The sequence below is a fragment of the Petaurus breviceps genome, unplaced genomic scaffold (genome assembly GCF_028583685.1).
Source record: "Petaurus breviceps papuanus isolate PSGF00001 unplaced genomic scaffold, PetGlider_PUasm1.0 90633, whole genome shotgun sequence".
NCBI lineage: Eukaryota > Metazoa > Chordata > Mammalia > Diprotodontia > Petauridae > Petaurus > Petaurus breviceps.
Window position 1 is genome coordinate 300,561 of NW_027187293.1, and position 27,501 is coordinate 328,061.

At 35.1% G+C, this 27,501-nt stretch overlaps 1 protein-coding gene across 4 annotated transcripts in view; it reads right to left on the minus strand.

Moving 5' to 3' along the window:
• Positions 1-27,501, minus strand: part of SDCCAG8 (SHH signaling and ciliogenesis regulator SDCCAG8) — a 270,183-nt gene that overhangs the window by 131,327 nt on the left and 111,355 nt on the right. For all 4 annotated transcript variants that reach the window (XM_069064466.1, XM_069064464.1, XM_069064463.1 and 1 more), the window contains exon 10: positions 24,349-24,491. In XM_069064466.1, the coding sequence (XP_068920567.1) occupies positions 24,349-24,491 (143 nt within the window). The remainder of the gene's footprint in view (positions 1-24,348; positions 24,492-27,501) is intronic.

Here is a 27,501-nt window from a genome sequence, read left to right on the forward strand (position 1 = left end):
TATACAATACACCTGGAAAGGAAAGAGGAAGCTCAATTAGGGTGGGTCTTAAACAGGCTATGGAGCTTTAATTTTATCCTACAGTCAATGGGAACCACAAAAAGTTCTCATAGAAAAGGAGTGACATATAAGGGATTTATGCCTTATTTTGGCAATTGTGTCAAGAAAATATTAAGGAAAGAAGAACCAGGAAGATAGACTAGGAGGCTATTGCAGTAGTTGAGGTGAGAAATGATGAGGATCTCAACTAGGGATCTGGCTACACGAAAGGAAAGAGGAAGATGGATTGAGGAGTGGTAGGACAGGAAGTCAGATGACAAGGGACTGAGAAGTGACCAGAATGAAGAAGTAGAGGCAGTGACTATAAAGGATTCCAGTAGTTTGACAATGAAAGAGAAGAGAGCCATAGGCTAGCATTCTAAGGAAAAGGGAGGGCCAGGTAAAGTATTTTGGAGAAGGGAGACCTGAGTATGTTTATATGCAGAAAGAGAAAAGTGAGTAGTTAGAAACTGACTAAAGAGAAAAGAATAGGAATGATTGACTACACATTCCTGGATCTTCCTCATAATAAAAACAACCACAATAAATTTTGCAAAGCTCTTTACTCACAACAACCCTGAGAAGCAAGCTGCGCTGTTAGCCTCATCTCACCCCTGAGAAAACTAAGGTTCTGTGAGTAAAGGGCCTTGCTCAGGACTACACAACTAGGAAGCAGAGAAACACAAAGCTTAGCACCTAGTCCAACCTGCATCTGGACAGGGTTCCCCGCTACAGTATCCCTGACAAGGGGCCATTGAGCTTCCTCTAAAAACCTTCGGCACACCCTGTCTACAAGCCAAAGCAGTCTATTTCCGTCTCATTGCTGTTTAGTCATTTCAATCATGTTCAACTCTTCATGTCCCTCTTTAGGGTTTTCATAGCCAAGATACTGGAATGATTTACTATTTCCTTGTCTAGCTCATTTTACAGATGAAGAAACTGAGGCAAATAGGGTTAAGTGACTTGCCCAAGTTCACATAACTAGTAAGTGTCTGAACCCAGATTTGAACTCACAAAAATGAGTCTTCCTAACTCCAGGTTTGTCATTCTATCCACTGTGCCACCTAGTTGCCCTTATTTCCTTTTTTTGAATAGGGCTAAAAAGGATGACAAAATGCATCAGAGACAGAAATCAAACCTGGGTCTTCTCATTTAAAGGCCAGTGCACTTCCTTTTTAATTTTTTTTTTGCTTTTTTTTTTAGAGGGAGGGGGGCAGGGCAATTGGGGTTAAGTGACTTGCTCAAGGTCACACGGCTAGCAAGTGTTAAGTGTCTGAGGCCAGATTTGAACTCAGGTCCTCCTGACTCAAGGGTCAGCACTCTATTCACTGTGCCACCTAGCCGCCCCCCGTGCTATTTCTATTCTCTCACATGTGTACCATCACACTGTGCTCTACTGTCATGATCTCCAAAATATGACAAAACTGAGACAGATGTCTCCTTTTCACTTTTGAATAGTAAAAATACCTTTGTTTCCTTTATTTGACTCGGTCCTATCAGTTCACTGTCTAGTCCTTGTTTTTCTCTTCTGATTCTTTACCATTTTTTGATATTTCTTCTGATAATCCCTCAGATGAGCACATTTCAATATAATAACATCAGGGAAATGCATTTTGATGATGTATTTGTGATGAGTCAAAGGATATGTAATCACAGTGAATTACCAACTAATACAAAATTGTGACTACTGAAAGTCAAATGTCTGAGAGATTTTCCTTTTTCAATATAATACTGTATATGCCTGCACTAATTATTTTATGGCAAGAAATATTTTATTGCAGAAATAAACTCCTTGATTGATGCATATTTATGCAATAAAATGATAGGAAATGTGCAACACATCACTGTATTTACTAATTAGCTAGAAAGATGTAATCAGGTGGTTAAAATCACACATCAGAAACTTACTATCCTTTAAAAAATGAATAGTGAATAATCCCTGGACAACAAATAAAACCTGAAAAAGATCCTTGGACTCACAGAAAAGAATGAGACATACATATACATATATAAACATATATACATACACATATATACACATACACATGTGCATATGCACACATATATGGCCAATGTGAAAATTGATTTTGCTTGATTATACATGTTTACAATAGGTTTTTTTTTGTTTTGTTCCCAATTGGAGGTGGGAGTTAATGGGAAAAGATATAAGGTAGATTTTTGCTGATTTAAAAAATTAAAAATACACATACACACATATATGCTTAGGAATTCAGCAAATAAGCTGTACTGAAATCAGGACATCATTTCATCCCAACCTAGTGTCCACATCTTCCCAGAGATAATAATACTAAAAATTTGAGAATATCTTTTTATTAGACCTAATCATACTGAATACTTATAATGGTGAAACAACACAGAAGAGATTGCTTCCAAAATATAGTGACCTAGCAAAAGAAATTACAATCTAATAGGAAGAGAATAAGGCATATAACATCCTTGTCAACTTGTCTGTTAGACTTGTCCTAAAGATGCCTTCAACAAAGCAAGATTGCATTTAATCCCTTCATCCAATAACAAAAAGCAGCCTTTTTAACCTCCTAAGAAAGTCAGCAAACATTAAGCCTAAAAGAGTAATAGCAGAATAGCAACTTGTCTTTGTGCGATTTTTATTTGAATCCTATCAAGAGATTAATAGAATGAGGCAAAAACAATAAATATACTCTGTAATTACTATTTTACCACAAGTACACTATAGCAATATATTATTGAGGAATGATTATAATATGTATATATATATATACATAAATTTTCTATATACATGAAGTTTACTCCTCAAAGTACTAAGATACTTTTCATGGTGCCATTTTGGTAGAAATATGGCTAAAATATAATATATATATGTGTATATATATATATATATTCTGAAAGTCTTTAGGTATGCTGAATGTAAGTGAACTTTTTCTAAACAGCTAACAAAGTTTTCTCTATCTTTCAAAAAAATTCATTTGATTTTGACATGCACATAGATATATCTTATTGGGGGAGAATCTTAAAGACTTTATCTTTCTCTAACAAAGGCATTTTTATAGTCAATAACAGAGTGTGATATTGTATTCACTACAATTTTTAGTCAACTGTGTGAATATAAAGTTTTATCACCTGAAAGAGTCTCGTTAAATCTTTTTTTGAGCATCTCCTTGATATGGATATAGTCTCATTTAAAATTTTGCAAAATGAGAAAAGAGGTATATGTTAATTTTTTTCCATCTCCTCCCTCCTTTTTGGTGGAAGAGCTAAGGTTTGAGTTTTTTTTCCACCTTTGGTAGGCTACTATTCCTTCAGATATCTTAAGAATTGATCTCTCAAAGTCCTCATAGCTGGGTCACTTCCAGCAAGAATGTTTTCTGTGTATATTTGGTCTAATTCAGTTATTCTTCCTGCCTTGGTTATTTTTAGTGTCATTTCCTCATCCTCATACATCACATCTGATACTGTGATGTTGTAATCCAAATGAGAGGGAACTCCATTGTCTTTGGTGGAGAGAAGTTTTTGTTAAAGAAATCTTTATAGACCTTTGAGAACTGAAGGAGACCTTAGGGGTCATCTAATTCAACTGCTATGCAGAACAGGAAACTGAAATCCAGAGAGATTCACTGATTTGCCTAAGGTGAAGCAGGTAGTAAATGAAAGAGCTGGATGTGACCTTTTATCCTTTGACCCCCATCCCTGCCAATTCCACCATTCTTTTTATTGTTCTACCGGTCCAGGTCCAATGATCCTCCTGGCACTGTGAATATCTTAATACCTCCATGAAAACATTCTATGGCATTTCAAGTGACTTCTGCAAAAATTCGAAATTATTTATTCCAACAGTTTGTTCTATCACTATTACACTCATACATTTGCTTTGCTTTGGTCTAGTAAATGTTCCTTAGGCCATCTATACCTCCTTCTGCTTTCTCCCACACAAACACTTAAAAGTACAAAATTTCTGGATCCATATCTGAGGAAACCCTGATAACACTTTGATCTCTTCCCATTTCAAGGAACGTTTTTTTCTAGTGAATTTGTCATTAACCAAAGTCATTGAGTCAGTCATAAAATTTTAGGGTTAGAGGGACTCAGAGGTCATCTAGTTCAATTTCTTGATTTTACAGACAAATAAAGTGAGATTTGAAGAAATTAAGAGTCATACTCAAGGTCATGCAGCTAGTCAGTCAATGGCCTTCAAACCCAGTGTTCTTTCTAATGCTCCATCCTTCCCAGATGACTTCAACTGAAGCTGTGCATTTAAAAGATTCACACAGATGGATAATTATGAGAAAACATTTTGAAATGTCAAAGAAGTTAATAATTTCATTTTGTTTTATTTTGAGACTGGCTCTCCTTGTCTTATTCAGACTGGAAATTCAGACTGCTCAAGAATTGACCCTCTGCAGATCAGCAAGGAAGTTTTAAACTGCTCTGTCTCTGTGTTTAGTGCAGACACCAGCTTAGTCCACGGCAGTTCGGAATTCCCAAGCTCAATAGACTTGTCAGCCTCAACCTCCCCAGCAACAAGGATGATGGGCATGGGCCACAAACCCTGCTTTTCTTGGGTAAATCATCTTAAAACAACTATTAAAATCAGTTTTAAAAACAGATTTCAGCTATCTGGATTAATTGAAAGGAGAAATAAAATGAGAAACAAAGGCAAGTGATTTAAAACTAAAAAAGCTGAAACTGTCACCATATTAAAACAATGTAAATGATACAATAAAACATTTTTTTTGTAAATAGATTTTCTCTGAAGTAAACCCTTCCAAATGTATGTTTATACCAGCAAATTAAGTTATGAAATACATGAAAAAATTATTCTATACAGTTAGGCTGGCAAATCATGGGAAATTTTCTAATTATGTACATGGATTGCAGACTCCTAATAAGTTAATATACACTTAATTGGAAAATCTTTATCATTTGCCAGTCTAACTGTCTGAAATTGTTAAATGTGAAATAATAGGCTATCTGAAAGATTTTCCCCATGGATTTTTCCCTGTCCACCCCCAGTAATCATTCTCATATCAATGCTTTTTTCTACTAGGAAAGGTAGCAAGTGGCTATTTTTGATGTTCAACTAAGGCTTTCAAGCTGAATCAAGAAGCCTAAACAGTTCTCTTTTTGTCAGTCTGTCAAATTAGTTAGCTTATCCCCATCCAGGGAAGTAATCTGTTCCCTTTGTTGTCTTTCAGTGATTTCAATATCTTGACACAGGATGTGGAATACAAACAATTGGTGGATGTTTTCAAATTTAAGTAATTTACTCTAGTTGGTTTGTCAAAAAATAGTATGAAAGGAGGAAGAGACAAAAAACAATGAGAATTGATAGAAAATATCACAACAAATCTACAGTTTACATTATCATTACAAGGTCATTATTTGTATAAAATGCTCCCAAACAGCCTCTTCACTTCTTCAAATCTCATGAAATGATACATGAAGGTATTTATGTATGGAGGTAGGAGGGAGAGGGGGTAGATATGGAATCACTGTAAAGTTTTAGCTTTGAGCTCCAGACTTAATTTATGTCATTGATTTCAAGTAATGAGAAGTTATTTCCCAGAATATCAAAGCCAACACCTATCCTGCTGTCAAAGATCCTTAGTTTAAGGCAATATTCAGTGGGTCACACTATGAAAGAAATCCAAATTCAATTAAACTGCCACCTATCATGTGCTTACTATATACAATGTACTGTGCTGGACACTGTGGGATAAAAAGACAGCAAATGACAGGAGGTACTACTGCCTTCAATGACCTTGAAATCAAATATGGGTATGAGGAGTGTATATAAATAGTTAAAAGACAAGTCAGAGTGTAAGAAGTGAATACATACATTAGACATTGGATACTAGGATGGAGGAAGGCAGTGACAACTAACATCAGAGTGAATCAAGAAAAGCTTCAAGGAGGCATTAACACCTGGCTTCATCTTGAAGAAAGAGGATTTTTCTTAATCAATTAGCTTCTGCTTGTCGGATAGATTCATTATCAATAACTTATCATAAGTAAGACAAAATTGAGGCTACAATTAATGAAAGATATAAAAATGCTGGCTTGGTCAAACAAGGAAGTGATAAATAACGGCTAACTTTCATTAAAAAAAACTTGCTCTACTTCTCCACTTAATAGTTTCAGTTATTCATATCCATATTCATAATATATCTGGTATTTCCTGGCCTATCTTTTAAAATTACTCTTCCTTCCTTAATGTGTTCTCTCTCATAAAGCGCTCTCTCCATCCTCGGAACCACTATTCTTTTTCCCGGAATGTTAACCATTATTTCTTGTATCGTAGTCACTCTTGAACATGTATCATCTCCACTATAAGACCCCAGTATGTCAGCTCCTTGAGGAAAAGGATATTTTGCCTCTTTGTATCCTCAGTACTTTGCATAATGCCTGGCACATGGTAAGACTTGTTGACTTGACAAGATTTTAATCGAAAGGATGGAGACTGTTCTGTCATTTAGATTGGTGCCTTGCACATAGCAGGAGCTCAATAAATGCTGGCAACCAGAAATAATGAATTCATATGGATAAGGAATGGATGCAGAAGTTATATTAGGTCTATTGCTGAGAAAAATTCTTTGAAGAGAGGAACAAATAAATTGTGTAGGCATCTGTCAGTTTTTCCAAGACAAATTAACTTAAGAGTAAAGGCTAGAAGACCTAGTTTCAAATCCCATCTCTGATGCTTATTACCTGTGTGATCTAGGGCCAATCTCTAAAGTTCTCGAGGCCTCAGTTAACTGATTTATACAATGATAGGGTTGAACTAGATGGTTTCTGAAGTCCTTTCCAGCTCTAGAGTTACGCTCATGTACTCATCCCTATGAGTTGGGTTAAAAGCTCAGTTCTTATTACTTGTGTAAGTACATGTTCTTCAAGCTTTCTGGGGTCTCAGCATCCCTTTCTATAAGATGAAGGAGATGAATTATAAGACCTCTCTTCTAGTCCTAAATCTAAGTCTTTTTGTACATGAAGCAAAACTTTTTCCTAATTTACATTTAGCTTGAAACTCTTGGATTTCATAAGTTTTAAAAAAAAAAACAAACAAAGCAATCTCTGTGGTTGTATTTGTGTGATCTGAGTGAAAAATAGATGATTTACCAGTATTAGGCAGACCATACATTTAAATAAATATTAGGATGAACTTAGTAATTTTCATTTGAATATCTGACATCATGTATATGGCAAAATGAACACTGTTTCAGGACTTGATTATGTTATTCAAAAACTCTGAGCACCCAATAGAATAAACATTTATTAAATTTTGGGCACAGCACACCTCACCTCATCACAGAGAGTTCACACCTTCACTTGCAGGCAGAATATAAGATTTCACTCCTCCAGAAACCTCTACTACAGAAACCTAAATAAAGTTGTGATGTGCATCCAAGATCCAGGCTAATTTTGTGTTGTTCCTTTACTCATCAGTGTAAAAGTAATAATGAATTATTAAGTGTTTTAAGGAGCTCAGAAATTATGATGAAAGAGCTCTACAACATTAAACCTAGAATATTATAACTATAACAGCTAATATTTAAATAATGCTTTACAGTTTGTAAAGCACCTTGCTTATGTCATCTCATTTGATCTGCAAAACTCTGTCAAGTAAGTGGTACTATTATCCTTATTTTGCAGATGAGGAAACTGAGACTAAAAAAAAGGTTAAATGGCTTACCTGAGATAACACAATTAGAAAATATCTGAGACAGGATTTGAACTCAGGTCTTCCTGATTCCCAAATTGAGCTCTCTGTCTATTGAGCGCCCTAGCTGCTAAACAATTTTGAGTCAATAAATTTTATTGGGGTAATAAATCATGAAGGATAAATGCTGGATAAGAACTCCTTAGGAAATTGTATGAGGCATAAAGAGGTAAATAGGTAGAATTATGGGACTAGTTTAAATTAATATGCATTGGAATATATGAATTTCTCTTTGGAGAGATAGTTTTTCCTTGAAAATTTCATTAGTTTAATCATCTAGACCCAAAGTATCTCTTTTAAAGAGAACTTAGAATTGATGTTCATAGACTGAACAAAAGTAGATATAAAAGTCAGTGGAAACAGCTACAGAACACAAAAATGAACTGTTGGTTATTCTCAACTGTAGCTATTATCCCTAAATCTTAAGACCAAGCAGCCTAGCTCTGATAAGATAGATTGATCTCACCTGCTATGTTATTATGGGGCAGCTATGTAGCACAGTAGATAGAATGCCAGATCTAGAGTAGGAAGGACCTGGGATCAAATAAGGCCTCAGACGTTTACTGCCTGTGTGACCTTTGGCAAGTCACTTAACCTTCTTTGCCTCAGATCCCTCACCTGTAAAATGAGCTGGAGAAGGAAATGGCAAACCCCTCCAGTATCTTTGCCAAGAAAACCCCCAATGGGGTCACAAAGAGTTGGACGTGACTCATCAACTAACCAGCAACAACACTGCTATGACACGGGAGAAGTTAAGTACTCTGCTGCTTGGTCTGTTCAATGTAACTCTTCCATTTCTGCAAAGCGTGTGCTCAGACCTGAGCAGTAATCCAGATCAAAATGGGGGAGGCACTGAAGTAAAACAAATAGACATTCCCCTGCCATTTCATTGTCTCTTCTGTAAGATTCGGTATTTTAGATATTTTTTCTGCATCTTTCACTGGTGTTGCGTGCTGGTTTGTTTGTTTGCTTGTTTTTCAATTAGTTAAGTCTTGGAAGGCAACTATGGCAGAGGGAGGTTCTTGCAATAGAGTAGCATGAGTCAACTGGACAAAGAGCAAGTAGTGCTTTGGTTTGGAGTGTAAAATGTTTGATTTCCATAGACGGAAGAAAATGCAGAAGTCCTTCCTATGTCTCAAGTATACTGTTTCTGTCTTAAATCATGCTTGCATCTGCAGGTGTTTGCCTGAAGGCAGGTCACTGTGAGTCAATGAAAATCAGGACAGCCTCAGAAGCTCGAATTAACCTGCGGAATCATAGCAGGAAGAGGTATATTTTAAGACAGGATTATGTCAATGAAGACTGCAAATGAGACTTTGAAAACTGAGAACAAATTGAAAACAAAACAAAAAAAATCAATGAAATTCAATATACTGATACTATGCAAGTGTGCTGAGATATTACAGATGTCACTTAGCAGTGGATGAATTTGTTTTGCGTTTGTGGCACAAATCTGAGACTCCACAAAATGGATTTGAATTGAATGTTAACCCTCATTGTATATTTCCTTCCTTTCCTGGTTGATGACACAACTTCAGTATTATCCAAACTGAGATTCTGGTTAATGGAATTATAATACAAATGGACAGAGAGAAGAGTTTATCTTCTTTTTGCCCCCCAAAAGAATCAAGTTTCATATATCTATCCTTGTCAAGAGCCAGGATGAACGTATTTCAATTGCAACTTCCAAACTAAACTCACAAATTACTACCATTATGCTAAGTGCTAGCTACCCCACTGTGCAGTTTTGCTTTGTGAATTTTTACCTTCCTCTATGAACACTTTTAGCCACTGATCGCACAGCCTTTCAATGTTTTCTGCCTTTTCCTTTAAATAAACTGGCTCTGGCTCCTTCCATCTGGTTCCCCTTCCGTCAGCAACCCTGCACCTGTTCACACCTCCTCTCCTGTTGGATTCCACTGAACATTTCCTCCTCTGCCAGGGCTATTCTGGCACTTGCAACCTTTCTGTCATTCAATCCATCTGTCAGAAGTGAACTTTGTTTACCGCAAGCTTCTGCTTTCTTCCTCAAGAAGCAAAGCCCCTCAAGGTCATTGTCAAATGAACTGTCGGCATGGATTTAAATCCTCCTCTGCTAACCAGCAGAAGATGAAGTTCTGTACTGTAATGTTCTTGCGAAAATTACTTTTGGGTCTGGGAAGACAATAATTTAGAGGCAAAGTAGTAAGATATAGTATTTTAATGATCATTTGTAAAATCGGAGAGATGTGATGCAATTTCTGCCCATGTATCTGCACTTCTCAGTAGTGAATATTTACTATAGATACAGATAGCAAAATAAAAGATTTAAGGTATGAACAAAATATTTTAGTTATGCTTACACTCTATGAAATTGCTACATATTATACAGCCTAAACTTAAGAAATTAAATAACTGCATTAGTGAATTAAGCAGGCAGGAGAGAAAAAAAACCTCCACAATGAGAACATGTACATTGAATTTCCTTAAATGTAAAAAAAAAAAGAATGAATTAAGATAAAAGCAAATTCCTTCTTGATACATAGCTCCATTATTCCTCTGAAAGAATCACCTTGAAATATATAAATCAATTCATGCACATTTTATAATAAGCACTTTAGATAAAATTACATTTTAATATACATTGTCATACTGAATATCATCACACTAAAGAAATATTATTGGTGTGTAAGAGGGTAAAGCTGTAATGTTAGTTACAAATGAGGCAAAATGTATATTGTCAATAGAGTTCATTCTGTGTCATCAGTAGCAATTCAAGTAGTCATTTATTCCTTCATAAACAGGATATGAGAAGGATATACTACTGAATTATTTACAAGCGTTTTAGATAGTCACACACTTCAGGAAAGAAAAAATATACCATAGAGCACACTACATTTCCTATTTCTTTTATCTGATACAGTTAACATAAGATAAAGGAAACTCATTTGTTTCAGAGGAAAATATCAGCCAAAATGATTAACAAAATTCTTTTAGTATTATGATCACGAGTTAACCTAAGAAATTTCATTCGTAAGAGAATACACACCCAGTTCCATATTTTGAAAAATTATGGCAAAGGCTAAATCTTTATTATAGTTTAACATTCATATTAAATATACCTAATTACACTAACCTATTTTCCAAATTCTATGACAATATTAAAAAGACTTTTCACTGCTATTCTCTGAGAAGTACAGATAGCTGAGAAAACATATTCAAAAATAATCAACAGACTCTTGATTTTTAAAATTTTAATGCTGAATATGAAGTACAGATTAAGGAAATATTTATTGTTTACTATAAAATAAAGATTTAAAAACTCTTTCAGAAGTATTAGACAAGAAAAAATATTATTCTTTAAAAAAAGCAAAACACAGTAAGTTATTTGGGAACTGGTTTAAAATCGAAACGAAGAAAATATTCTTTTTAGTGTTTTATTTTAATAACTGTTCCCAATTATATTGCTCTTACACATAACATAAAAATATTCACTTTGACCTAGTTCACAACAAAACAATTCTTGAAGATGTATTCCTAAATAGATTATTTCCTCCAATTAATTTATATCAATATGCATAGTTTCAAAATTAATGCTACTTCAAAAATATTTTCTAATTTGCCTTTAGCAAATTTGGTGGGTTTTTTAATTTTAGTTTTTAAAAAAGATCTCCCCAGAAGAATAATATTTGCTCAGTAGTGGTCTGAGCACGGTTACCTGGATACCTGCTACTGAATGGGTAGTAGAAATTTGACCACTTCCAACAGTCTCTGTTGCTGTACAAAAGAAAGAATCATTAACAAACTATTATTTCAACAAAGGCATCTTAAATAACTGTGAGGGAACTTTCAGTCTAATTAAACACAGCTTCTGTTACAAGTTAGAAAGATTATTTTGGAAAATTTGTGGGATAAGAGTATAAAGAAACTAAACCACTCAGTTTACCACACATACATTTATATACACATGCGCATGTGTATACACACTCAAACACACACACACATGCACACACACTGTACAGACACACAGCATCCCTACCTTTTTTTTTTAATCTTTTTCGCTCCCAAAATTCTAAAGAAAAATAACACAAGGACATGAGCAACATTATGCTTATCTCAAATGGAATCACTTAGGAATTTGGAGCATCGTATTAATCTTATTGGATTAAAACCCATAGTTATTGCTATATTAAAAAAAATAAAACTGGTCAAAGTTTTGAGAATTTACACTAATACTCAAACCATTATTTTAATACAAATGAGCCAACCAAAAGCCACTGAAGCACTGCTGTCAGCTCCTAATACATGATAGTAAAGCAGTTCCCGAAAGTCATTGCCAGATGAAGATATGGAGCAGATTTCCTTCAAATTCTCCAAGATTTGTCTTCCGACACCAGCACACAGCCTTATGATGTCAGTTAATACATCTTACCTCTATAATAAAGCAAAGCAGTTAATGGATCTGCATACTGCATGAGATCAAACATATCTGCTGTACTAGAAAGAGTTCTAGGTAAGGGAAAGAGCTCTGATTTTTCCTCCACTTTATTGATTTTCTGACTCTACATTCACAAAATCTGTTAAGAATAGAGACAATTCATTCTTCCACCCCATTCCTCAATTACCTTAAAGCAAGGTCTCCTTTTCAGATGTGGAAATATTTGCAGAACTGCAGGACAAAGAACTGAGACATTTTCATAGAGTTGATCAAGGGGGTGGAGGGGGGGAAGAGGATTTGCGAGATTCTGTTAAGAATAAGCAAAGACTGAATGACAACTTTAAATCTGCCACAATCATTTACTAATGTGCTGCTATATCAAATAAGTCTAATTTTTTGACAGCACCAAATTAGATTTATTGCAGAAACTGCTGCATAAATAGCATATGGCTATGTTATACCACCTATTTCACATCCCGGTAATGTTTTCCCCTCCCCCCTCAAAAATGAATAAATTGAGCCAAGCTATAAACCTTCTGCAAGAAAGAAATATACAAGTTCAAAAACAGATGTAGGAGATCTGGATTTCTTTGTTAAAGGAATAATTTCTGTGCAAATGCCCAACTTTACATTTTAAAATATCATATTAAATAATTACTTTATTGCATGGGTCAGGTCCCCTTTTGAATTATTTTTTTGAATCTTTTTGTATAATCTCTTTTTCGATGTTTTTTATTTAATGTACTATATTTAGTCTTCAAGCTATAGGTTAAAGAAAAGGGAGGGAGGTACTAAATGCTTTGAGTTAAATGTTAACTCAGATCAAATAATTTTTAAAAATCAGATTGCATGACTATACTGTACAGTTGTTTACTAGTTCCCAATTGTGAAGACACATGTAGAAGGAATTAGAGCAAAAAAGTATTTTCCAACTTTCACTACAAGTATTGTTAGTACAATTACCCTGATGCATAACAGGCAAGATAACTCTCCATTTAACATGTTCTGCATAATTTACTGTCTGTTATATACCACAGGGTTGTAGTAGTACATTTTCTACTATACTAATAGAACAGAAAAAAGAAAAGTTTCTTGGAAACAAGGGTTGAAAATTCATTGGGAGAGAGAATGTCCACAAAATAAATTCTGATATGGGAAATTTGTTTTACCCCAATTTTGATATGACGAGACTGATTTTTTAAAAACAAAGTTTAAGCATACTTCATGGACTGAAAAGACATTGCAAGGTCTTATCTCAGACCAATGGGCACACCACTGCAAACATCATGGCACTCTGCTACCCTGCAGACTCCCTCTCTGTGGTCAGTCTTCCCAGCTGCCCTATCTGTTACTGTCTGATTAGTTCTGCTAAGGAGCCCCTCCCCTGCCAGCTTTCAGTGCCATCTGTTCTACACAAGATGGCTGCTGCCCAGCAACCTAACACTGCCCTCCTACCTGGCACCCGGCTACCATCCTTACCCCAAAGTGCTAACACAGGTTCTCACTGCTGGCAGAGTCAGGATTTCATTACTACTACTTTGACAAGTGCAGGGTTGTTTGTAATTTCTCTTTTATCCTGATTTTGATTGTACAACCACCTCCCACTGATTCAGTTTGCTTCAGTTTTGTTGCTCACAGATTTTACTCTCCACATTAATCTCCCTCTGGCATGTTACTGCATCTGTTCCCTTTTTTATTATTAATTTTCAAATTCCCACCATTTTTGACAAAAAGGAGGTAATCTACACTCTGTTTCTGCCCATTTCATTTTCTTTAATTTGGAAGATAAGTATGAAAGCATGCCAAAGAAGTTAATTCTCCGTTAACAGTTTATTTTCTGGCATCCCCGTGCCTTTGTATATGAAAAACAGATAGGAATAAATGTTGACTGAATCACAACACAGTCACAGCCATTCCTGAATTTAATGAAAAGCAAACATATGAAACAGAATCTAAAAAGTTTATTAGTTACATGAGTTGACTCATGCTGTCATTCTTTCTTCCACTTTTAGCAAATAATTGTTTGTGCAAATGAGATTGGGTATGGGATCTGATTGAGTTAATCTATGGTTTTGACACTCCGTCTATCTCCTCAGTAAATGAATTTTATCTTTGATTAGTAAGAATACCATACTTTCTAAACAATACACTGTCAACTGCTTCAAATCTAATGGGGAAATACAAGGAAACAAAATGCCTCATACACGGGAAAAACCTAAAAATAAAGTATTTCTGTCAGAGTAAAACTGCTGAAAGGCAAAGTAGAACATAAACATTTAGGATGAAGCCCAGTTTCCAGTTAGATATTTTTGTGCTAAAGATTTTCATGTCAATGGCATCAAAACATTTTCTTAAAGATACAGAAGTCTATTTAGAATTTATAATAAGGAATAATATGAGAAAACAAGTACAAGAAATTCATCCAGAAATTCAGGTGAACTCCCCTTTCTCTACCTCACCATATTTCATTTAAAAAAAGAGTATGATTAATTAATCCCATAATTTCCCTGAGGTAAGATAGATTTGACAAATATATTGTGGGTGAGCATCAATTTGCTATAGATGGAAGGAATAGATATAGCAATAGAATAGAATAGCAAATAGCAATAGAACACCTGAATTAGTATCACAATAATCATATCTCAGATTTATAGGACATTTACTTTGGATCCTGTAATTTCACACGTTACTTTTATTCTCAAAATATCCCTGTAAAATCCTAAGGAATTGAATGCAGAGCTTTTCAATGTTTTTCCAAAAGACTACAGTTGCTACTCAGAGGTAGCATTAAGGAACAATATCCAGATTTAATTAATCAAAACCTAGGGAACTACCCATTAGACTGACAGCTAAATTAGAGTGAAAAGCTAAAAGTTGGTATGGCCCTGTTAAATAACAACAACAAAACCTTCTCTGTTCCTCATGATGCCTGTTCCTACACGCTGCACACTGACCTCTCCAATAGGTTACTTGTTGGTTGGTTACTTTAACTCCTATCTTGGTGAATAGTGAGCATCTCAGTACAGTGAAATATATCAACAATGACAACATCTTACAATGGCACGCTAAATTGTCAGAACCCTTTTTACCCAGTTGGGTGTACTCTGTGATCTAGCTCCAAAGGACTTCTTGGGGTAGTTGGCACATGACATCACACTTCCCATCTCTGCTACATCTCCTGACTTAATGACTTTTCCTTCCCTTCTATATATTTTCTTATCAAGTAAAACTAGTCCCTCACTCATGATGCTTTGTCTTTTCTTTCTATACATTTCTACTGGCTGTCTCCTCTGCCTGGAATATTCTTTCTTTTCAACTCTACTTCTTGGCTTCCTTCAGCTCCCAACTTCTGGAGGTCCCATTCCAATCCATCACCCACTCAGCTATCAAATAGATATCCCTAAAGCACAGGTCCGACCATGTTAACCTCATTCAGTGAATTTTAGTGGGTCCCTTTTACCTACAGGAACAAATACAACATCTTCTGATTTTTAAAGACCTTCATAACCCGGCCCTTTCCTACCTTTTAAGTCTTCTTACAATTTACTCCCTCACATATTGTATTGTCCATTGACAATGAACTCTTTGCTGTTCCTTATACCAAAAATACTTTTCTCTCTTGACTCCTCCATTTTTGCCCCATGTCTGGAATTCTCTCCCTCCTCATCTCTGCTTCTTAAAATCTCAGTTAAAAGCCCACTTTCTTCAAGAAGCCTTTCCCAATCCCCTGAAGGTTAGTGTCTTCACTCTGCTGATCATCTCCTATTTATCACGTCTATATTTTGTGGGTACACAGTTGTTTGCATGATGTCTCCCTCGTTAAACAGTGAACTTCTTCAGAGCAGGTACTCTTTTGACCTTTTTGTATTCCTAGCACTTAACACAGTGATTAAGAACGTAGTAGCTACTTAGTAAATGCTTGTTAACTTTCCTTACTGGTCCCCCCTAGCTGCTAGTGCCTTCCATTTTGAGATGACCTATGCACTCTATCCATTTTATCCTAGTTGCTTCTGTGTTTTCTCCCTGAGAATACGAGCTCCTGGAAGGCAGGGATTGTTTCCATCTTTCTTTGTGTCCCCAGGGCTTAACACATTGCCTGTCATATAGTAAGCACTCGATAAGCGCCCATGACTTTATTTTTATTATTTATTTTACCTTTAAATAACACTTTAGATCTAATTGTTTAAAATAATAACATTACTCTAAATCAGGGTCATAATTCTTTATAGAGCTTTAGTCCCACCTTTCTCACCAGAATTTGTTCTCAGGTATGAGCTGAGAAAGGACACAAATACTATATGTTTTTTAAAAGTATGGAGGAGAGAAAAACCTCCCTTCTTCCTCTGTTGTGATTCTTCAGAACATCAGTTAATTGTCTGATGGGGTGATTCTTATCACCCTAAATGATTAGAGGATCCAAGGAACATCAAAAGGAGCCCTCCTAGGGATGAAATGACTGCCTCTGCTACGTTTTAAGCCTTCCTCATCCAACACCAGATTTGGTGGCTATAGCAATATACAGGAGGGAGTAGACAGTGCAGACCTGCATCATCTAGAGGAAGCTGGGTGTGTTGGGGAAAAGAGAAGGTGTGGGAGACAGTCTGTTTCCTTTGTGGCTTCTTGACAGACTGTTTTAATACTGGAAAGGGGAGGGAAAATAGGCCTCATTTAATTTAAAACAGCACCAAGGCCATCTATTTCCAGACTTCAAGACGTTGGTTGCACATATATCCATTTAAAATTATTTTGACACATTTTGACTAATTTATTCATGAAAGGAATACTAGAGAAATTAGCTTAATTTTAAATGGAACATAAGATGAAAATTCTTTAACAAAATACAGGAGGAAAGAGGAGAAATTTCAGCATAGAAACATGATGAAGTTTTGTCTGTTTCTCCTTGTTTGTTGTTCAGACCTGTGATTTCACTGATTTAATTTTAATTCCTGGTGAGGAAACTGAACACTTCCTCAACCAAAGAAAACTTTCAAAGAAAAGTGAAATGTATACTCTTAAGAGTAGTTGGGGCATTAATGGCTACATAACTTACCCAGAGTCACACAGCCATATGTGCCACAGGTGCAACTTGAGCCCAGTTTTTGCTAACTTGGAGGCCAGATCTCTATTAACTCTACTATATTGCCTCTGATCAACATTTTAGAAGTCTTCAAATGAATATCTATCTAGAGTGAGTTTCTTTGTCCAGAGATGAAGAGTGTGGAATCCTAGAATCTCAGGGTTAGAAGGGGCCTGTGTCCAAACAAAATGCTACTTATGCATGATTAGAATTCATTCTCAATTACTATATCCATCATAGACAGGGCTATATAAATAATCCCAAAGAGTAGGCAATCTAAAATTAATTTGTATTTTGCTTTGAAATATGCTTTTGAACTTATATTTTAATATGGGTGTTGTTGTTGGGTTTTTTTTCCTGTAATGGGAATAGAACATGCTTATGCATGGAGCAGGTTAGGATCAGACTGGGAGTGTGGACCTAGAAAATCTGGGAATTCACCACATTTTAAACAAAAGAACTAAAGCCTACTTGAAAAAGAGAATTAAACTAAAATTTCCTATGACCACCCTCCCAGTTCTGCCCTAACCTGCTCCACGCATAAACATTCCTATTCCCATTATAACTAAATAAAATAATCTCTTTTAAAGCAAAATGTCAACATAAACAAAACTAACTTCTCTTTATCCGATTCAAATTAGATCTCAAGATGAAAAAAAGTAAAATATGTGATGTACGCAAAGTAAACGGAGGCAGCAAAAGATGTCAAAGAATATCTGCAAGAATTTGAGGACATTGGTCTTTAAAAATCTAACTATTGATAATTTATATTCTACCTACTGATAATTGATATTGAAAACTGAACATTCTATTTGCTATTTCATAGTTTAGCTATTTATTTCTCAGGTTCACAGATGAAGTGATCTGGATGGAATTTTGGTAGGCACTTTAATGTTTGTGAACTAATTGATGTCGTTTATAACATCAAACCACTGTATCATTTGGGATAACCATAAAGGGCATTGGTTCTGTGATGGGGAGTTGTCTAACATTCAACCTTCTGTTTACAGAAACAGTATCTACAGAGAAGGACAAAAGAGAATGAAAGTATATGCCCACGTACATCCAAGGCTCTGCCCTTGGAACATAAAAGTGTATATATCCTCTCTCCTGGAGAAAGCAGAGGTGAGACCAGAGAAGTCAGTCAGTGTCCCCTGACCATACACGGAACTTTCCTCTTGAACTAAGACAGTGATTCAGAAAGATTTTGTTTGGGAAGGGGATATAATTTTGCCTCTAGATTAAGGGTTACACACACCCTTATGATAGTTACCAGGTGCAGAGGCAAATTGGTCTTGACAAGAGGTAAAAAGAATGTAAAAACAGAAAAACCATTATTTTATTTTGCTGTACAAATAAGTTGATCCTTTCATGTGTTGAGCTATGGTTTTTTATGAAGATTTTAATTTTATGTACCCTCCCACTTAAAAACTAAATTATGTCAAAGGAATTTTTAAAACAAAATATGTAAATGAAAATATTTGATTGCCATATAAAGTAAAAACCTCTTTTCCCACTTACAACAAAATGAAGTAAAGAAGGAAAGAAGAGAAGAAAAGCAAAATTAGGTTAAATAGCCAAACTGGAGGGTGGAACTTAAAGAAACCTTGGGGAAGTGTTCTGGGAAATTTCAAGTCAGGACTAAAATTTACCAAGATGTTGTATTACATGGTTAAGAAAGATAGTAACTGTCTTTTCTACTACATACAAACATTTTACTTATGTTTCCAATTGTCTTTTTTTCCCTCAAAGAAAAAAATACAATCATAAGTATTTATAAAGCGTCCGCTATTATGTAAGAAGGGAAGGCACTGTTGAAGATACAAAACTGTATAATGTATTGTCCTTGCCCTGGGAGAGTTTACAACTCAGAGATCCAAATGACTGCTATTTATATTTAAACTATTTGTGATTCAACATATATATCCATAAGGTTGTACATAATATTTGATTAATTTATATAACAGACAGTAGAGTTTTGGATAATCCTCATGGCAAGTAAATAACTTAAGAAAAGACATCTTGTCTCATATTTTCAAGTATGTGAACATCAACAATGGTGCCATCATCTAATTACAAAAGAAAGTGGCATAAAAAATAACTTATTTTTATTGATAATTCCTCCAAACTATAACTAGAGGAATATTTAGGTGTGGATGTTTAACATAATTTAAAAAAAAACCACAAAACAACTTTGTATCTTGAGATAACTGGAAAGAAAATAGTAGAGTATTACCCCAATTAAATAAAAATAGAACTCAAGGAAATTTAAACTTTAAATCACACAGAACTTTTTTATACTTATTAAATAAAAATATTTAAGAAGGGAAACATTTAATAATACATAAAGACCAGGATTTTTGTAAACAGAGACTCAAAGCCTTAAAATAATTCAATATATATCGAAATATATATTATCATATAATTTTGTAAGTTTATTCTTTCCAAGTATAGTGCTAGTGCTGTGGAGAAATTAAGAATGTCTAAGGCAAAATTCTTGCCTTTACGAAGCTTATAATTGAATAGAGATAACAAAGAATGCAGAAAAATAACTATAGTAGAGGACATCCTTTCACTGATGCAACTCAATAGTCATTTTAGAAATGGCAAAGGGGAAAAAACAAAGTATTACAAGGGTTCAAAGGGTTCAAACACTCATTTCCAAATGGGGCAACTAAGAATCTGTGAAAAAAGGTGGCCTTTTAAGTTTAACCTATCAGAATAGGTGCACAGGGAAGAGAAGGACATTTCAAATACAGGAAATAAGAAAGGAGAAGAGGGACAAAACTATGTCAGGTATGTTAAGAAAGCCTTAAGTAGGCTAACTTAACTAGAGCAGAGTTAACATATCAGGTTAACCTGGGGTCCAAAGACCCTTATGGGATCTTTAGGTAAATTTCAGGCACTCTGTGAACTTGGAAGTTAAACAAAATTACATCTTTATTTTTATTAACCTCTACTCAATTATGAATGTAGCCACCAACTATTAGCTTGAAAAGGGTACCATAAATTTCACCATACAAGAGGGTTCCATGACATAAGAAAACGTAAAGAACCTTTAATGTGAAAAATTAGTATGAGGTAAGGCTGGAATGGTGGTATGAGGCCAGATGATGGAGGGCTTTTAAATGTCAGAAGAACAAGCTTAGAATTCAGCAGACAATGGGGAACAACCAAGGGTTTTTGAGCAGTGCCATGACACATAGCCAATTAATGGCCAAACCATGGTTATGATTGATCTTTCCTCATAGCCAATATGGTGCTCTAAGATTCCAGCAGCCTAGTTCCACTTTCTCCAATTTGTTACAGAAGACACTCTTGGCTGATAAAGTAGGTAATCAAGCTTGTTAACAATTGTTTATAAAGACAGAGTCGGTGGTCTTCAGGTAAAAGTCTCTCCTTTGGAATATTTTGATTCTGCTGTAGAATCTTTGTGCCAATTACTTCAACACCTCTCAAGCCTTTTTTTCCCTTATTTTTAAGTGCATGTCTGTGTTTGGGAGGACTGAGGTCTGAACTTCAGATAAGTTGCACATAGGAGAAAAAATACAAAACTTTGAGTCAGGAGAGAGCTGAGTTTGAATCCTACCTCTTACACTTACTAGTCCTGTGACTTAGGGCATTTGTTTCACTTCTGAGTCTTTTCTCATCAGTAAAGCGAGGGGAGTAACACTTAAATTTTCACCTCAAGGGAGGTAAAGGATTGTGAAAACTTTCAGGTGCTACATCAATGTCGGCTGATGTTACTGTGGTTGTTACTGAAACCTACTGTAAGAATCCTGATTTGGATGAAATCCTTAATACACATCAGGGGTTTTGTTTTTTATTGTTGTTTTGTTTCTTTTCTTTTTTTTGACAAATGGCTAAAATTTGTTATGATGTTTCATTTGGAAAAAGGGAAGCAGCCCTACTCTCTTCCACTTTCTGCCACCATCACCTTGGGTCAGTCACACAACTATTCAAAGTCTCAGATTTTTTTATCTGTAAAATAATGAAAGGTCAGCCTAGATGACATCTATGGTCCCTTCCAGATCTAAACTTGTGATCCTTCAACTAGAACCACAGACAGATGCAGTGTCCCTGTGTTATACTACACAGCATTTTTGGGGAAAAAAAATCCATTTTCTACACAGGCAAATATAAAGATAAGCTGTGCATAGTCTCTTGGAAAACCTTTGGCTATGGATGGTATTTAGAACTCAGATTATCATCAGATTAAAAAAAAATATTTAGTAGACATGGTTACTAATTGCCGAAATCCTTGTTCTCTGCTTAGTTCTCCTTTCTTCTACCTCCTCATTCTCGCTTTATCAACCCTCTATTAGTGAGCAAAGCAGGGACACAGCCTTTCTAGGGTTTTAAGTGACCCCCAACCCGGAAACTTAGAAGTAGATCAGGAAAGGTCATGGTTTTGCTTTTCTGGAAAGCTCTTTGTCTACATGGGGACTTTTGCTAAATGACTATATGGAACAATTAATATAAAGCCTGATTACCCAAATATAGCATATCAGAGGGATTACATTCAATAAATGCTGAATTCTTAGGTTCTGTCTTTTGCTTTTCATAAACTTTCAAGGGGAAAATTGCTTACCATTGGCAGTATAAATCAGATTTGAGAAGTGGGGATTTTTCCCCTCAAATCATCCACACATTTCCATTTCATCTCTTTCTCCTCTTCCCTGAAGAACTGGATTCATTTTCATAGTTAAACTATTTATCATATAATTTTAAAATTACATTTTGAACTTCTGTTTAGAACATGAAGTTTTAAATGTTTAAGTTGAAGCTATATGGTGATTAGCCACCTGCCTTGTAGTTTGTTATTTTAGCAGCTGGTCTAAACTGAAATAGAAAAAAGGTTCACAAGCATCAAACTAAATGTATTTAATTTATTCAGTGAACATTTATTGAGTGCCTACTGTGTGAAAGGCTATGTGCTAGGCACTGAAGTGGATATACTAGATTAATTAGAAATCAGAATAAAGTGGTATAAGAGTAGAAAACTTTGTCAACAATCTTGTGCTTTGCATGAAATGGGTGCATCTTGGCTGTACTCTGCATTTTAAATTCACCTACAATTTTATAAGCATTCATTCTGCCAACTAAGTAGAGAAGACTCAGAAGGAAGCTGTAATTAAGAAAAGAATAATAACACTGAGAACTTGCTGGAAGTTCTATTTTTTTGTGAGGCTAGGTATGTTGTTTTCTGAAACCAGCTGACATAAAGATCAACAGAAAATTTTACGAAGTACTAAGATGATATAAATATTCTTTAGGAAGAACAAAGAAACGAGTTGTCAATCATCCATTTTTAGCAGTTGCTACATCTTACTGTGCTGTCCTTGGGAAAAAAAAATTGGTCTTGTTAGACTATACAAGCAAAAGAAAAACTGCATAAGGAATCTCTCTATGGACTTTGACTCCTAAAATTAACTCTGTGAATAAGACAGAATGGTATAAGGGCGAATCCAGCATTAATATTTATTTACTGGTCCTCAGATGCAAAGACATTAAAAGCTGTACATTTCTGTGGCATAGCAATGCTTAACACACTAATGATTGGTTCTCAATAGTAGTCTGACAGAGGGGAAACAATATTAACATTCTCATGATAAAGCTAAATTCTAAAACTTTCATGATTAAATAACTATATAAACTACACTGACATGTTCCTGATTCTACAACTACTTTAAATTTGCATTAAAAGAACAGTTATTATTCTGCATTATTAAGCAATATTTTTTCCTGATAAATTATTTCAGCTATTGGAATTTTTCCAAGATATCACACATGTATAGGCAGTATTATTTTGGATTTGTATTTTATAAAGAGGAGCTTGGCATACCATTTGGATTAGTATCATAACAAAATGTTTTGAAGAAAGTTTTATTTTAGCAGAAGTAAAGGCATCTTAACACTACCCCAAAACTTTGGGAGGTTCATCAACCTCTAGAATATTTTTTCTCTCCAAATGCAGGCTGTTCAAGTGGTGCTTTCCTCCATCTGTTACTGTACCGTGTTCTGAATTATATTGTCATATTTAATGTAAAAGGGATCAGTCCCCATTTCATAGTTCAAATTCAACATTCTAGTGTGAATGGATGGCTGTTGTTTAAATGATTTTAGAACCTAATATCATGAAGATTCGTAGGTGTTTACATAGCAAGATTGTCTATAAGACCAACTGGACCCTAAGATACATGAAGAACGCAGTTATTGCATTAGTTATTACAAATGAAAAAAAATCTTATTAAAACTCAAAATAAGTACAAGCCACTAAGACTGAGGTTTGAATAATTCAATACTTTACTTGATTGTTTTCTTGTTTTAAAAATACGTTCAGAAGGGGTGGCCAGGTGGGACAGTGAGTAAGAGCACTGGCCCCAGAGTCAGGATGACCTGGGATCAAATCCGGGCTCAGATACTTAGCACCATACCCAGAAATAACTGGCTGTGTAACCTTGAGCAAGTTATTTAACCCCAATTGCTTAAAATATATATATTCAGAATATTTGTTTCTTGTAACATCCTGATCCTTTCTGAGGACCCAAGTACATGGCACTGGATTTTTCTAATTTCATATCACGCTACAAGAAATAATATATCTTCAATACATACCTAGCAAACACATTTTTCAATGGGTCAACAGCAGCAATCAGCTTCATCTCTAAATTTTACACCATGTACCACTCAAATTTTGCATCTTTTATCTCTTTCTTCTCAATTCGCCTTGTACATCACATCACATTGTGGTTTAGCTATTTCCACATCAGAAGCACCCAGCATTCTCCCCCAACATGCACTCTGGTTAAAGTGCAGGTTTTTCAGAACTGGGGCACCAAGCATGCCCTTTGGGCTGTTTTGAAAGTGAAACACTATACATGGGAGTGCTAGAGATGAAAGGTTGTGTTTTATACAAGACATACTGATCATCTTAACGTCTGGGTGTTTTGCTTCCACGTCTGCACGTTTCCTAATATGCCTGAAAGCTGTGCATGAAGCGAATGACTAAGACTGTCTGTAACAACTGCCTGGATGACTGTGGAAGAAAAGGAGTCGAGCGCAATGTGTGCTATGGCATTTAATAGGATTAGGGGGTACCTGGTGAGGTGCAGTTGGTGCTCAGTTTGGCCCAGCAGTTCTGTCAGTTTTATGCACTCATCTCTGGCTCTTGCTCCATCCTGCTGTGCGTGTTCAATACGCTGCTTGCTTTCATTCAGTTCTAATTTCAGTTTCTCTATTTCCTTGGGAAAAAAAAAGCATCCATATAAAATCAAGGCAGTCACATTTTAGATTACTTTTATTTTCAACATAAACATACTAAATGATGATCAGAAAATGTATACACCCTTCCTTTTTTAGGACAAAGGACAATGATTTGTCCAAAATGCAGATTAGTGAGATATTTTTTAGATTGTAAAATACTCATTTTAAAAAATGAAATAAGGAAGTAGGAAACAATTTGCTGTTCCATTCCTAGACTTTTGCTTTTAATAATGTTCTCCCTCCCATACCACTATTTTAAAATTTAGCATTTGTGTACAGTGAAGTTGGCTATTTCACAAACAGGGATTTATGCATGAAAACTGTATTTGTTGTTTAATATTCATGTTTTGAATGTCATATGAAAAAGGTAAAATATTTTAAGATGTCTCCTACAGTAATACATGGTATTAAAATGGAATTCAAGGCACTAAATTTTAAAAGTATTCCACAAACTGGAATTTGGACAAAACATTGGATACAAGTTCTTTTAAACAGCAAACTGATATAGAGGTTATTGAACTAACAATCTTGAAAGAAAATAAAAGGGTGTTAGCTGCTCTGATAAAAAGTTAACCTCTTTACTGTAAGAAAAATGAGCACATTCTAGTCTTTATTTTCAGAAAGTTACACCCAATTGTTATTTAAATGTCCCCAAACAAATAACACTCAGAATAATAATAATATTTGAGCACACACATGTTAATTTAATTTTTTCATAAAACCTAATAAGCATAGATGAAACATAAAAATCTTTAATATAATTATTATCAAATCAATAAAACCACAAGAGATATTTGCAAAAAGAGAAGTTATATTGTCTAGCCAGGCAAACACACAGAAATACAAGACCCACTGGGAGAAAAAAGTCAGAATTAAGCATAAGAATTCGGAGTTCTGCTGTTACGTGTGTTTTCCTCAACCTCTTGATTTCTTTTATTCAAATTTAAAGTTTCTGAATGATTTCTAACCATTAAATTAAGTCCATTATGCAGAGAGAAGCTCTGCCCAAGGCATTTAATTAATTATTTGGGTTTTTCTTTACTATTTACTCTTCCCTTTAGAAAAAGGGTTCAGTTTCTCTTGAACAAAACCATAGAATACTTAGAGGGGCATGAAACAGTCTGCATACATAGCCTGGAATATTTAAAGGAACAGCACACCTATATTCCTTTCATTCAGAACAGAGGTAGCACAGAACAGCAGAAAAAGAGCTGGCTTTGGAGTTAGAAGACCTGGTGGGTTCCAGTCCCAACTCTTCTGCTCAGTGGCTATGTCACAATAGGAAAGTTGCTTAATAACTCCAAACCTCAGATTCCCTATCAGCAAACAGGAATAATAACACTCACAATATGTAACTCACAGAATTTGCGAGTTTTGTAAAATGTCAAGATCCTTATAAATGTGAGCTGCTCAGAGCTTACCCTATTCCCTACCTCACTCTGCCATATTAGCTACTTTCTTTTTGCCCTTTATTTGGGATACTAATTACAGATCAACCAAGAAACTGATTGTACTAAATTTTAATTTGATTAAACTAAGTACAAATTAAGAAAAGTAAAGAAGTATTATATTTGAACCATGTGATAAAATTTTATCAAATAGTCATTCATTCAAAAACACTAAGCACTGCCTATATATCAAGACACGATGCTAAAAGCTATGAAGAATTTTTTAAAGAACTGGGAAGCTAGGTGGCACAGTGGATAGAGTATTGGCCCTAGAGTCACAAGGACCTAAGTTCAAATCCAGCCTCAGACACTTACTAGCAGTGTGACATTAGGCAAGTCACTTAACCCTACAACACAAAACAAAAATGAATATGGTACTTCATCCTAAAGGAGTTTACAATCTAAACAGAAAGAAAAAATCTAGACATATTAAAAGGTAATGAATAATACAAGATACAATTTTAAAGTCAGATGAGTGGTACAAACAAAAATTCCCATATACTTTAAAGAGATCAATGTGGACTGCAGTAATTAGTGAAGACATCTGTGATCAATAGAGCTGGAAGGATTGATCAAGAACAGGCAATTGTGACTGATAGATAATAGGGATGCTACAGACATAGTCTAGCTACGGCTCAGAAGGACCATTAATGGAGTCTTTTATGACATTACTGGGGACAAGAAGGAATGTGGACAGTTTGGTGGATTTAAAAATGACTGAATGATTGGAGCCAAAGAGCAGTAATTAAAGGAAGTAGGTGAGCATAGGCAGAAGCTCATATTTCGATGATTAAATTTCAATAGAATTAATCTCTTTTTGTAATCCTATTAGGTATTTTGCTCATTTCCAAACATTATTCTGATAAGAGATCCATAGGTTTCACCAGACCATGACACACCTGCAAAAAAATGTTAAGAATCTCTGACATAGAGGGAGTGCTTGTAATGTTCTCTCCTTCCTCACCTAAGGAACATGGAACTTCTTACTTCTTTTAATGCTCAGTTCAAACACAATTTTCTTCCTGCAGCCTTTTTTGATCCCTCCCACAGCAAATGCCCCCCTTTTCCTAAGTGATCTTGTATTCACTTAATATTATTTCTGTATATACTAATTTATGAACATATGGTTCTCTTTGATAAAATGTAAGGTCCTTGAGAGTAAGGACTACTTCATTTTTTTTCTGAATTCCCAATGCCTGGCAAAAAAAAGAGGCACTTAATAAAACCTTGTTAATTGATTGAATTAGAGTAGTTCAGGGCTCTGTCTTTGACTTTATTCTATTCAATTTATTCAAATCATTTTTGATCAATGACTTGGAGAAGGAAGAGATGGTATACTTGTTAAATTTTTACATAACAAAAATCTGGGAAGGATAGCTCATGTGTTGAATGAAGGAACCGAGACTCAAAAAAGGTTTTTCTATAATGATGGACCAAATCTAAGAGATTCTATTAAATAACGATAAATGAAAAGGTCTACATTTGGATTGGGGGTAAAATTGTACAGAGATACAAGATAGGGAAGATGTGGTTAAACAAC